At 39.5% G+C, this 14,907-nt stretch overlaps 1 protein-coding gene across 3 annotated transcripts in view; it reads left to right on the forward strand.

The window, feature by feature from the left end:
• The window catches only part of APOO (apolipoprotein O), a 59,856-nt gene that overhangs the window by 33,560 nt on the left and 11,389 nt on the right, over positions 1 to 14,907 (forward strand). For all 3 annotated transcript variants that reach the window (XM_075854062.1, XM_075854060.1, XM_075854061.1), the window contains 2 exons: positions 723 to 814; positions 11,571 to 11,675. In XM_075854062.1, the coding sequence (XP_075710177.1) occupies positions 723 to 814; positions 11,571 to 11,675 (197 nt within the window). The remainder of the gene's footprint in view (positions 1 to 722; positions 815 to 11,570; positions 11,676 to 14,907) is intronic.

Genomic DNA, 14,907 nt, shown 5'->3' on the forward strand with positions numbered 1-14,907 from the left:
TTTTATTGTAACTACATGTACATCACCTTTGATAGAAGAGAACATAAAAAGAGACCCAATCCATCCCAGAATGTGTGAAGGAATCATTTCAAAATTCCATGTTTTGTATTTTGTGTCAGTATACACTGCACAGTATGATATTCCTTTTTGTCTTTTAGTTTGCCTTGTAATAATCTGCAGATGCTCTGCAGATTATTTAGTTATTTCTCTTGGCCGTAAAACCGTTTATTCAATTAACATTCCGTGATAGCGCGCAAGGTCAAAGGGAGGGATTCTCCCTTTGCAGATTTGTTCTATGTGTCCTATAAATATACGCTGTATATGATAATGAATTGGAGTCTTTCCTTTTGAGAACTTGGTCTCAGCGTGATCGATTCTCCAGCTGGTATATACCTACTTGTAATTTGGAACCTACAGAAATGAAGGCGTAGTGGTACTGTTGCGACCACAAATGTTAGATAAGCGGTAAAGAAAACTCGGCCTCTGAGTAAGCCACCAATTCTGACTGTACATACACTACGGGAAAGTCCTGCCAGACATGAGGCATGTGAAATATCGAGAGGATTGCCTCAACGAGCTTCTTCTTCAAGGATGTTCAATATAAGTTTGTCTACAAATTCCTCCTCCTTCCCTGCATCATAGTGATTACAATTTCATCAGTTATTGCTAATAGCATCTACTATAGAGTGGAGAAATAAACTGTAGTTTAACTTTACCCACAGGTTCAAGGATAAAGAAAATAATATATCCAGTTGGGTTTATGGGAATTGGTGCCTCCCTTTATTACCCCCAGCAAGCAGCTACAATTGCCAAGGTAAGACTTGTATTATGTAGGCTATATCTTAGTAACTCATTAGGTCTCAGTGTTTTATGTCCATATTGACATATTACAGGGCTGCAGCATAGATTTTCTCCACTAGGGGCACACATTTTTTTTTTTTTTATGACTTCTTGGTCATATTTTTACCTTTTTATAGTGAGCTGTAATTTTAATGTGCAATGCAAAATATTACAGCATCAGGGAAGTGTGTGTGTATAGTAAAAAATTAATAGCTTCCGCATACTAAAGATCTCTCTACAACACAGTTCATGAACTACCCCTTGGCAAAATGCAATTATTGACGGACATGAAAGCGTGACACATATTCCCCATTCACAATGCAACTTCTAAATAAATATGGCTCCTTTCAGTTATGTTAATAAAAATATGGTTTACATTCAAAGCACATCTCTACTGAAGGGTTATTGCTGTGTCATTTCATGGAAAATTTGTGTCATCTGCAGCTTTTAGACTACATTCAGATGTGGGTTATTTTTTGGACTGATTCGAATGTAGTCTTATGCAAAAACCGTGTCGGGATTGCAAATAAAACACAAAAACAAAACCTTTTTTTTTTTTATTTCTTCTCAAGAAAGATTTATCTAAATGTGAACATTTGTGTGAGATTAGCGTACGTTACAAACTAAATACAGGATTTAACAATTGTAATCGCTGACCAGTGCTGACGCTTATCTAATTTGTAGCGATGGGGAAAACCCTGCCCTAAGGGAAAAGTGAGTGCTGACTGTATTTCCAGTAAGTTCATGGAGATGAGCCCGAGTGCCGGTCAGTGGGTACTGCTGATATGCCCAGAACTAATGGATTTAAAGGCTATGTAAACCTTTAAAAAAAAATATATCGATCTATCTATATATATCTATATATATATATATATAATACACACACACTGCCGTTCAAAAGTTTGGGGTCACCCAGACAATTTTGTGTTTTCCATGAAAACTCACACTTATATTTATTAAATGAGTTGCAAAATGACTAGAAAATATAGTAATGACATTGACAAGGTTAGAAATAATGATTTTTATTTTAAATAATAATTTTCTCCTTCAAACTTTGCTTTCGTCAAAGAATGCTCCATTTGGAGCAATTACAGCATTGCAGACCTTTGGCATTCTAGCTGTTAATTTGCTGAGGTAATCGGGAGAAATTTCACCCCATGCTTCCAGAAGCCCCTCCCACAAGTTGGATTGGCTTGATGGGCACTTCTTGCGTACCATACGGTCAAGCTGCTCCCACAACAGCTCTATGGGGTTGAGATCTGGTGACTGCGCTGGCCACTCCATTACAGATAGAATACCAGCTGCCTGCTTCTTCCCTAAATAGTTCTTGCATAATTTGGAGGTGTGCTTTGGGTCATTGTCCTGTTGTAGGATGAAATTGGCTCCAATCAAGCGCTGTCCACAGGGTATGGATGGCATGGCGTTGCAAAATGGAGTGATAGCCTTCCTTATTTAAAATCCCTTTTACCTTGTACAAATCTCCCACTTTACCAGCACCAAAGCAACCCCAGACCATCACATTACCTCCACCATGCTTGACAGATGGCATCAGGCACTCTTCCAGCATCTTTTCAGTTGTTCTGCGTCTCACAAATGTTCTTCTGTGTGATCCAAACACCTCAAACTTCTATTCGTCTGTCCATAACACTTTTTTCCAATCTTCCTCTGTCCAATGTCTGTGTGCTTTTGCCCATATTAATCTTTTCCTTTTATTAGCAAGTCTCAGATATGGCTTTTTCTTTGCCACTCTGCCCTGAAGGCCAGCATCCCAGAGTCGCCTCTTCACTTTAGACGTTGACACTGGCGTTTTGCGGGTACTATTTAATGAAGCTGCCAGTTGAGGACCTGTGAGGCGTCTATTTCTCAAACTAGAGACTCTAATGTCTCTTGTTGCTCAGTTGTGCAGCGGGGCCTCCCACTTCTCTTTCTACTCTGGTTAGAGCCTGTTTGTGCTGTCCTCTGAAGGGAGTAGTACACACCGTTGTAGGAAATATTCAGTTTCTTGGCAATTTCTCGCATGGAATAGCCTTCATCTCTAAGAACAAGAATAGACTGTCGAGTTTCACATGAAAGCTCTCTTTTTCTAGCCATTTTGAGAGTTTAATCGAACCCACAAATGTAATGCTCCAGATTCTCAACTAGCTCAAGGGAAGGTCAGTTTTATAGCTCCTCTAAACAGCAAAACTGTTTACAGCGGTGCTAACATAATTGCACAAGGGTTTTCAAGTGTTTTCTAATCATCCATTAGCCTTCTAACACAGTTAGCAAACACAATGTACCATTAGAACACTGGAGTGATGGTTACTGGAAATGGGCCTCTATACACCTATGTAGATATTGCATTAAAAACCAGACGTTTGCAGCTACAATAGTCATTTAGCACATTAACAATGTCTAGAGTGTATTTCTGATGTTATCTTCATTGAAAAAAAACTGTGCTTTTCTTTCAAAAATAAGGAAATTTCTAAGTGACCCAAAACTTTTGAACGGTAGTCTGTGTGTGTGTGTGTGTGTGTGTGTGTGTGTGTGTGTGTGTGTGTGTGTGTATGTATGTATGTATATATATATATATATATATATATACACACAATGTATCCGTTTTAATTAAACTTTTAAAGTTTTTTTTTATAAAAATAAAAAAAATAAAACTTTTTGAGATGCAGCTTCTATGTATCTTGGATACATCAAAGCTGTATCTTGTGCTGAATCCCAAATCCGTCAGGTCAGCGGGACTGACGGCTTTGGTTCATACCTTAGATGTGATCTAGAACAGCAGGACCCGAAGATCGGTGACAGCGGGTCCTGCTGTTATCGATCACATCCAAGTTATGAACCAAAGCCGTCAGTCCCACAGACCTGATGGATTCGGGTTTCAGCACAAGATACAGCTTCTATGTATCTAGGACACACAGAAGCTGTATTTGTAAATGTAAAACATTTAAAAATAAAATTTTAAAGTTGCATTAAATACATTGTTTTACAAAAAAAAACATAAGTTCAAAAGTTTACATATCCTTTAGTGTAATGCCTGCACAGATGTTTATTTTTGGAAACTTACTTTGACCTGAAACACACAATGACCATTCTGATCAGTGACTGAAGCAGGATCTGGCGGCTCATTTATATTTTGGTTTTTATTCTTAATCTGATGGATTCGGTTTCTGAGTTATATTTGTCTTTAGATTATTTATCACCCATCTTTTCCTGTTAAGCTCTACATGTAATAACTGCATAAATGAGTAAATCTTCCCACATGATTAAGTAGTTCGATATGGAGACTTGGCTTGATTATTCCATTGCTTATTCCAGCTCCAAGTGGGTTTCATACAGCCCATTGATTTAGAATGAAGAGAACTTTGTGTGCAATATCTGCCAACAGACAAAATAGTAATTGTCTCATCTGCAGGAAGAAAGCACTATTTGTTCAGTGGTCTTTTGTTTGTGCCCAACTTAATGGACACATCAATTTTATATTACTTTAGTTATTGCCAGAACCTAATAGGGCATTTGATTTCTAAGACCCCCTGCACAGCCTGCAGATTTTGTTGCAGAAATTTCTGTCTGGAAATCCATTCCATTCTTCTGACTGGAGTGATTTCTCAGCAAGCTCATGGATTTCTGCAAGTTCAATTCATATGAATAGTAATGGTTTTCAGTTGCAGAAAATGTCTGCAACAAAATCCGCCTTACGTCACTGCACCCTTATGGAGAAGAATGTTTTGATTTCTTGAAATATATAAGGTCCCATTCACATCTGCGTTCAGCATTCCGTTGTGTGGAGCAGAACCACGAAAATGCTGGAAGCACAGGCTCCATTGAACAACTGAGACAACCGGCACCTGACGGAACCTATTGACTTTAATGGGTTCTATATGAGTTTCCACCAGGGTGTCTGTGGTTTCACCGGAAACAATGTCACAACGCTCTTGTTTCCTGTATTCTCGGTGGAATCTTCAGCGGAGGCCCCTAACGGAGCCTCCAACACAAACGTGAACAGGGCCTAAGTTGATATAACTGGTTGCCGACACAGGACGAGAATACTCGTCCTGAGCGGCGGGTACTTGGCGCATTAAGACGAGTATTCTTTTGTGTGACAGCCAGTGTCCGCGCGCCACAATGAGCAGGGCAGCGGCTGTAATGCACAGCCGCAGCCCCGCTCTATCGGCGGAGAGAAACCTCTTCTCTCTGCCGTTAACCCCTTGAATGCCGCGATCAAAGCTGATCGCAGCATTCAAAGCTAAAGTGAAAAGGGGGTCTCCCTTTTGATTGCATCACAGTAAATCCCTGTGACGTGATCAATGGCTATACCTGGTATGGGCAGACAGCCCAGGGTCCATTGAAGGACCCCAGGGCTGTCTGACCATATTTCTTGTTGTTAGGGCATACTGAGGTATTCCCTAACAACTGCCTGTGTACAATCGGCCGGATCTGGAAAAGGGACCACTTTGGAAAATGTAAGTATATTACAAATGTATTTACATTTATAAATTACAAGCATTAACACAAAGTCATTAAATCTCGGACAACCCCTTTAAGGCCCTATTACATCGGCCAATTTTGGCCAGTGCAGCGAGCGCCGATCAACGAGAGAGCTTGTTGATCGGCACTCGCTCCTGTCACAAGGAGCTATGGATGGGGACGAGCGGTCGTTACTCCGATCGCTCGTCCACATACATTATTATCATGTCGGCAGCGCGTCTCCCTTTTTACACAGGGAGATGTCCTGCCGACAACGATAATATTTTACTTTTTTAAAACTATACGATCAGCAGGTAAACAAGCTCGTTCATCTTCTGATCGCTACCCTGTTTATACAGGGCAATGATCATCAACGAGCGTTCTGTGAACAATCGTTTGCCCAGTAATTGCCCAGTGTTAAACCCCCTTAACCCTTTCAAGACAGAGCTCATTTTGACCTTCATGACCAGCCCCATTTTCTCAAATCTGACATGTGTCTCTTTATGTGGTAATAACTCCGGAATGCTTTTGCCTATCCAAGCGATTCTGAGAATGTTTTCTCGTGACATATTGTACTTTATGTTCGTGGAAAAATTTGGTCAATAAATTCATTGCTTATTTGTGAAAAACACCAAAATTTTGAGAAAATTTGCAAAAATTATGATTTTTCTCATTTTAAATGTATCTGCTTGTAAAACAGATAGTAATACCACACAAAATAGTTACTATTTCACATATTCCATATGTCTACTTTATATTTGCATTGTTTTTTGAACATTATTTTATTTTTCTAGGACGTTACAACGTTTAGAACTTTAGCAGCAATTTCAGACGTTTTCAAGAAAATTTCAAAAGGCTATTTTTACAGGGACCAGTTCAGTTCTGAAGTGGCTTTGAGGGCCTTTTGTACTAGATAGACCCCATAAATCACCCCATATTAAAAACTGCACCCCTCAAAGTATTCAAAATAGCATTCAGAAAGTTTCTTAACCCATTAGGCGCTTCACAGGAATTAAAGCAAAGTAGAGGTGAAATTTACAAATATTTAATTTTTTTTGCTGAAATTCATTTGTAATACATTTTTTTCTGTAACACGGAAGGTTTTACCCGAGAAATGCAACTCAATATTTATTGCCCAGATTCTGCAGTTTTTAGAAATATCCCACATGTGGCCCTAGTGTGATAATGGACTGAAATACCGGCCTCAGAAGCAAAGTAGCACCTAGTGGATTTTGGGGCCTCCTTTTTTTAGAATATATTTTAGGCACCATGTCAGGTTTGAAGAGGTCTTGTGGTGCCAAAACAGTGGAAATCCCCCAAAAGTGAGACGGTTTTGGAAACTACACACCTCAAGGAATTTATGTAGGGGTATAGTTAGCATCTTGACCCCACAGGTATTTTGCTATATTTATTGGAGTTTGTCTGTGAAAGTGAAAATCTACTTTTTTTCTGAAAAAATATAAAAAAAAATAATATTTGCAAGGAATAAAGATTAAAAAGCACCCCAGAACTTGTAAAGCTACTTCTCCCGATTACGCCAATACCCCATATGTGGTACTAAACTGCTGTTTGGACCCACGGCAGAGCTCAGAAGGGAAGGAGCGCCATTTGGATTTTGAAGCGCAGATTTTGCTGGATTGGTTTTCAGTTCCATGTCGCGTTTGCAACGCCCTGGAGTAAGCAAAACAGTGGAATCCCCCCAAAACTGACCCCATTTTGAAGACTACACCCCTCAAGGAATTGTTCTAGGGGTATAGTTAGCATTTTGACCCCACAGTTTTTTTGCTGAATTTAGTGGAATTAGGCCGTGAAAATGAAAATCTACTTTTTTCTGAAAAAACATAGAAATGTTTAATTTTTACAATGAATAAAAATTACCCCAAAATTTGTAAAGCAATTTGTCCCGATTACAGCAATACGCCATATGTGGTAATAAACTGCTGTTTGGACCCACGGCAGGACTCAGGAGGGAAGGAACAATATTTGGCTTTTGGAGCTCAAATTTAGCTGGAATGGTTTTCGGGTGTCATGTCGCATATGCAAAGCCCCTGAGGTACCAAAACAGTGGAAACCGCCAAAAAGTCCCTTTAGGGGACTGGAACGAGCGATCATTAGGTCACTGGTACAATACACTGCAATACTAATGTATTGCAGTATAATGTCATTTTACAGGCTCCTGTAACAGCGCGATCGCTGTTCCTGTCCGTTAGTCCCGGGTGTCAGCTGTAATACACAGCTGACACCTGCAGAATATGGAGCGTGCACAGCGCATGAGCCCGCTCCATAAATAACCCCTCGCACCACGACATGCTATTAAGTCGTGGTGCGCGAAGGCGTTAATGCGCAGCGGATGGTGCAAAGTGAAAATTTAAATTTTCCACTGATATGCCATTTTAATGCACAATATATTGTGCCCAGTTTGTGCCACTGAAGACAAATACCTCGTACAATGTTGAGCGGGTTCTCCCGGATATAAAATGTCATATATGTGGACACGCTGTGGGGCTCAGAAGGGAGGGAACACCATTTGGCTTTTGGAGAGCAGATTTTGCTTGGTAACTGTTCTGTTTGGGGTTTTGCTGGTATTTCAGTTTATAATGTGGGGGCATATGTAACCTGTGCGGAGTACATCAGGGCATAATAAGAGGGTATAATAATGGAGTACATAAATAATAATTCGCAGATATGTGGCCGGTGTCGCACTGATAAATGGTGCCTGATCTTATCCGCTTTTGGAACACTGCATATTTTGCATCGCCATATTCTGAGAGCCAGAACTTTTTTATTTTTTCTCCATCGGAGCCGTGTGAGGGCTTATTTGTTGCGGGACAATCTGTACTTTTCATTAGTACCATTTTAGGGTACATGTGATTTTTTTTAATCACATTTTATAAGATTTTTTTGGAAGTAAAGTGTCAAAGAAATATAAATTCTGACAATGTTTTTTGTATTTTTTTTTTTACAGCGTTCACCGTGCGGTATAAATGACATTTTACTTTATTCTGCGGGTCGGTACGATTACGGCGATACCATATGTATATAGGTTTTTTATGTTTTATGGCGATTGCGCAATAAAATCACTTTAATAAAATTATTTATTTTTTGTGTCACCATATTCTGAGAGTTATAATTTTATATTTTTCCGTCAAAAAAGCGGTGTAAGGGCTTGTTTTTTGCGGGACGGGTTGTAGTTTTTATTGGTATTATTTTGGGGTACATGCGACTTTTTGATCACTTTTTATTCTATATTTTGGGAGGGTTGATGACCAAAAAAAAGTGATTCTGACATTGTTTTTTAATTTTTTTTGCGGTGTTCACCGTGCAGGAAAAATAATATTATAGTTTTATAGTTTGGGTCGTTACGAACGCGGTGATACCAAATATGTGTACTTTTTTTTTTAACATTTTCATTTTTTTCCTATAATAAAAGACTTATAGGAAAAAAAGCATTCTTTTTTTTGTAACTTTTATAACTTGTTTTTACACTTTTATAAAACTTTTTTATTACTTTATTTTTTACTTTTTTTACTTGAAGCCTGGCAGCACTGATCGCTGCTATAATACATTACACTACCTAGGTAGTGTAACGTATTATAAACTGTCAGTGTGACGCTGAGCGTCACACTGACAGGAAGCTTATGAGAACCAGCATCCGGCTGGTTCTCATAGGAGCTGTGCATGGCAGACCCGGGGGCTGTTATATGGCCCCCAGTTCTGCCTTATAACCGACTGCAGCACCCGCAATCGGTCCCCGGGAAAGTTTGTTGTAGCAACAAACTTTCCAGTTCGTTGCTACAACACACTTTCCCTGCGATCACATGACCGGGACCTGAACTAATCAGGTCCCGATCATATCTTCGGGACCAGAGGCAGGTGATAACAGCGCGATCCGGGTGTCAGCGCTACTCTGAGACACCCGGATCGCGCTTTTAACACCCACCGTGAATTCACGTCGGCGCTGCACAGAGCCCAGGAAGTGCCGACGTGAATATACAGTGGGTGGTCGGGAAGCGGTTAAGGCCATGTGCACACAGCATATCATGGAGGCTATACAGTGGCATTGTTTACATACAGTTTTCTCTGCTGCAATTTTTCCAATCTCCCTGGATAGGGTTTCCGGCATTTTAATAAAAAACAAAAACAAAACGCATGTCCTCAAACGATTGTTACTAGGTTTCATTCACTGCTATAGTAGATCTGGCCAGTACTGTAATAAACAGCACGTAAATATCTAAAGCAGGACTAGTTACATTATATATGTGCATATATATATTGTTTTTGCAGCAGAACACGGTTTGGTCCCCTGCACACAACCGTAGTTTTCATCCGTAATTACGGATGAAATTGCAGACCCATTCATTTCTATTGGCCACAGACACATTTCCGTATGTTTAGGGATGTATGCCCGTGCCGTAGAAATAATCCGAAAAATATAGAGCGTGTCCTATTCTTGTCCGCAATTGCGGCACGGACTCGCCCACAGAAGTCTATGGGCGCTCCCGCAATTGCGGACGGCTACGAATGTGTAGCTGTCAGATCCGTATTTGCAGACGGTAAAAACTCTTAGGGTATGTGCACACGTAGTGACCAAAAACTTCTGAAAATACGGAGCTGTTTTCAAGGGAAAACAGACCCTGATTTTCAGACGTTTTTTGAGCAACTCGCGTTTTTTTACGTCCGTTTTTGGAGCGGTTTTCATTGGAGTCTATGAGAAAACGGCTCCAAAAACGTCCAAAGAAGTGTCCTGCAGTTCTTTGACGAGGCAGTCATTTTACGCGTCGTCATTTGACAGCTGTCAAACGACGATGCGTAAATTACAGGTCGTCTGCACAGTACGTCGGCAAACCCATTCAAATGAATGGGCAGATGTTTACTGACGTATTGTAGCCTTATTTTCAGACGTAAAACGAGGCATAATACGCCTCGTTTACGTCTGAAAATAGGTCGTGTGAACCCAACCTTAAGGTCGTGTGCATGAGTCCTTAGACAGTTATGATAAATGAGGCCAAATCTATCTAAATAATTTCCATCTGGGGCATCGTTTTGAAGAAGGTGACGTGTACATTGAACTCACTCACCATATTTTTATAACAGATGGACCTTATTTCCGCTTATACACTTTGTCAATAATTTTCTGTTGCGCATAAAGGCTGTGTGACACCAAACATGTCAGACAGATCACACCTGATATACACTGTGCAAGGGTTTTCTAAAAAATGATATGTCTCACACAGGCATTAGAAGAAAAAGACTGAAATATAATTTATTTAAATTTATTACACTAGTGAGGTGTGTGAACACTTATGTGATCACTTCAGATTTGATAGCTTGCCTGAACATACAGATGATGGCTTTGTATGCTACCGCTGTCCATTATTAACCTGTTCTACATCCTACGTCAGTGCATGAGTTTTGGAAGTTGTAGGGCAATACATAGTTCCTGTGCCAAATACACTTGTCGGGCTTGACTTGCGGTTTATGTAGCAGGAAACAGAATTAAGTTTACAGTTCTAAATGCATTATGTACAGGAATAGGAAAAACTCTCCTGGCGGACATCATGATCTAAAACGGATCTGTGTACTCACCAGGAGCCCTCTTTGTCAGTCACATTAGCCAAAATGGAAGGAAGGGGTTTCAAGTTTCAGACATCCGCTCCTTTAAAAAACAAAAAGATAATTTTGCGTCACACTGTTTATAAGGTCTCAGACAAAGAACACACCCTGGTATTCTGTAAATGGAAAGAAGGGCAGTCTTAAACACACATGCATTCTGTTAAATTTGATTTCCCTACACCTGCCTTGCAGCACTGAGGTCCTGGGTTCGAATCCGACCAAGGACAACATCTGTATTAAGCTTTTATGTTGGAGTGTATTTCCTCCAGGTACTCCGGTTTCCTTCCACACTCCAAAAACATATTTATATAGCGCTGCATAATATGTTGGTGCCATTTAAATGAATAAAATAAGTAAATAAATCTCTCCGAAGTGTAAGGGCAGTTTCCTAATATACAAGCAAAGGTTCACTGAATAAGCTTTCCTAATACATTGTATACTCATAATGTTTAACCCCTAAATTATATGTACCCCAAAAGGTTTCCATTTAAAAAATAAAAAAAAACTCATTTTGCAAAAAGCTAACCCTCATAGAGCAAGTTCTGGCTTTTGAAATGCGACAATAAAAAATAAAAAAAACGGAAAAATCGTTTGGTCATTAAGGCCCAAAATAGGCTGGTGACTAAAGGTTAATAATAAGTGTTATCTTTCTTTTCAAGAACACTGGTACCGTCGTGTATGACTGGAGTCTCCAAGGACTTGTTACTTTAGAGTCTTTGTGGAAAGATGGTGGTAAAAAAAAATCCTCAAAAAAACATGAAACGGTAAGATTGATTTAATGTGGAGAACATACAGAATGCATTTCCGTGAAGAATATAGAAATGTGTGTTAGTGTGTTCAGTATTTAAGTTGCATACTGCACATTATCATCCTATATAATATAATGCTAAAAGAGTCACCTGGGTGATGTTGGTAACTTAGATGCAATATGCTCATACGCTTATTTAAAGGGGCGCATTTTCTATATGTAAGTACGAGTCTGTTTAAGTTATTATCACATATTTTGTTTCGGCTATTAAAGCGGGTCTCTATACTCCCGTTACTAAGGCTCGTTCGGTTCAGTATATGTGTGGCTGTTACCTGATCATTTTTTTCTTTCCCTGGTGGTTGCCCTTGCTGTGATGTAAATCGGTTCTCCACTACTTGATCATCTTTTTTTTCCAATGATAATAAAGTTGATCTATGGTTACCCGGAATACAGGTTTCAAACTAACCAGAAAAAAAAAAGTTTTTATGAGCCAGGGAACAACAGGGGCCCAGAGCAGGAACTTCAACAGCCCCAATGATGAGCTAAGTCTTGCCTATGACGCCGTTTTTTCCATGACATCACATGCACTGGTGTCATACAGGACCCACCAAAGTAAGTCACTGATAAGTGATCTCACAACCAAGGCAAAATAACGGCGATGTATAGCCTTAAAGAAGACGGTCATGAAAACCCTCCATTCCCATGACGTGTGTGCGACTATAAAGGGTTAACACTACCCTGCAGCACAATCTCACACTTGCCCCCTCACTCAGGCTACAAATTGAGCCTAATAGGTTTCCCAAATAGTCCACTCACACAGGAACACCAATGCTGCTCCTATCGAATATGGGCGAAAAGTCTCTAGACCACACACAACGTACTCGCTGGTACCAACTGTACTCTATCAGACTACCGGTACCGTGGACAAGCCACAATTTATACTCTACGGAGATCCGTTGGGGTTTTCTTAGAGCAACAATGCAAAACTATTAACATTTTTAGACTTTAATATAATTTAATATACAAAGGTACAGTGAAAAAATAAAGGACATGCAGCAGCACATCCTTCCCAACTCCCACCTACTACAGTAGCACATGGGGTCTCCTGGTCCCTTTCTGATGCTGTCAGCTGCTGCATAGTGTGGTGACTAACCAGCAGCCAATCAGAGTGATGTTTATTCACATGGTTCACTGTATTGCCTCCCACCACTAGCTTCACTCTAGTACATGACCTGTCAGCCACATCCTGCAGAGCACAATATGAGACAGTCCTGTGGTGTGGTTATTTCATTGAAACTCGCACTAGATTGAATAAAGCGTTTTTAGGTGGAGGTTAAGGGCCTTTCGGCTATAACTACCACACATACTAAGCCAAACAAGCTCAATAACGGGAATCTTGATGTACCTCTTTAAAGCCTAGCTCTTCTCAAAATGTGAACATTTTGGTGTGATTGAAGTTAAAGGGGTTTTCCCATCGGAAGCATTTATGGCATATGCATAGGATAGGTGGGGGCTGCCAGCTGCATCGGCTTCAATGAAGAGGTGGCCACTCTCGCTCTTGTTTTTTGGGAGTAAGTAATCAAGCACTGGTGCCCACTTTGCATTGGCAAATGTGTCAGGGGATCCCTATTCTTCCTACAAGTGGGCTCCAATCGTGGGACCCCTATCTATCAGGCATTCATAGCATATACAGCGCGTATGCCATAAATGCTTTAAATGAGAATACCTCTCTAATTGGTTCCCGACCGCTGGCTGTGTATTTACGGCCAGCAGTCAGGGTCCTTAAAACCCGCGCCATAGACTATTTACGGTGCAGGTTTTAACTTGCTGCCCGAGTGACTGCTGGGGACCCTGAGGAGAGGAAAGAAGCAGCTTTCGCTGCTTCTGTCTTCTCCGATCTCAATGAGCACTGTGTATAGGAATAGAGGCAGCGGCCGCACCGCTGTCTCTATTGGTCCCGGTGATCATGGTGTGATCACGTGCAGCCCCAGTTACAGGGGAAAAAGATGGTGTAAAAGAAAGAAAAAATATATATAAAGTCCCCCAAAGGTAATTTCTGAGCTTTGAGGGACAGACCATAGTAATAAAAAATAAATAAAAGTAAAGTGTAAAAAAAAATTACTAATAAATACACTTAAAATACCCACCCCCAAAAAAACATTCCCCCCCCCCACCAATCATTGTCGTAACGCTAGACCTGACCCAATTACCGTAATATAGACATGTAATATATTAAAATTTACGGTAGACAATGACGATCACAAATAAAAGGTCTATTTTAGTGTAAAACTGTTATTACCCAAAAAATTTGCTGAAAAGTATTTTTACTATTATTTTCAAACTTTAAGCCTGAAAATTCTAAAATAGCAAACAGGATGTGTATAAAAATGATAAAAAAGAAACCTGCATTGTCTACGAAAAAAACATCGCAAAAATCATGTCGCTAGCCCAACAAACAGAAAAGTTATAGCCATTTAACTAACACGTGCTAAAAATGGCTAAACGGTGTCTGGTCCTGAAGGCTCAAAATAACCCGGTCCTGAACTGGTTAACCTTAAGATCCCCTATGTCATACTTCATTATTTGATGTTGGTAGGAAGATTATGAACACACAGCAGAAAATGTTCTGTGTAAAGTTCAGCTACGTAAAATCAACATTTTCTGACGGCATTAAAAAGCAGAACTGCTATTTCTTTTTTTGCTAAGAAATTGTTTTTAATAAGAAATTATTTTTCTGGTTATTTCAGCTTTTGTTAGGTTATATCCTATCTATTTATCTCATATCTATCTATCTCATATCTATCTATCTCATATCTATCTATCTCATATCTATCTATCTCATATCTATCTATCTCATATCTATCTATCTCATATCTATCTATCTATCTATCTCATATCTATCTATCTATCTATCTCATATCTATCTATCTATCTCCTATCGATCTATCTATCTATCTATCTATCTCATTATCTATCTCATTATCTATCTATCTATCTATCTCATATCTATCTCATATCTATCTCATATCTATCTCATATCTATCTCATTATCTATCTCATTATCTATCTCATTATCTATCTATCTATCTATCTATCTCATATCTATCTCATATCTATCTATCTATCTCATATCTATCTATCTATCTCATATCTATCTATCTCATATCTATCTATCTATCTCATATCTATCTATCTATCTCATATCTATCTATCTATCTCATATCTATCTATCTATCTCATATCTATCT

The sequence above is a fragment of the Rhinoderma darwinii genome, chromosome 2 (genome assembly GCF_050947455.1).
Source record: "Rhinoderma darwinii isolate aRhiDar2 chromosome 2, aRhiDar2.hap1, whole genome shotgun sequence".
Taxonomy (NCBI): domain Eukaryota; kingdom Metazoa; phylum Chordata; class Amphibia; order Anura; family Rhinodermatidae; genus Rhinoderma; species Rhinoderma darwinii.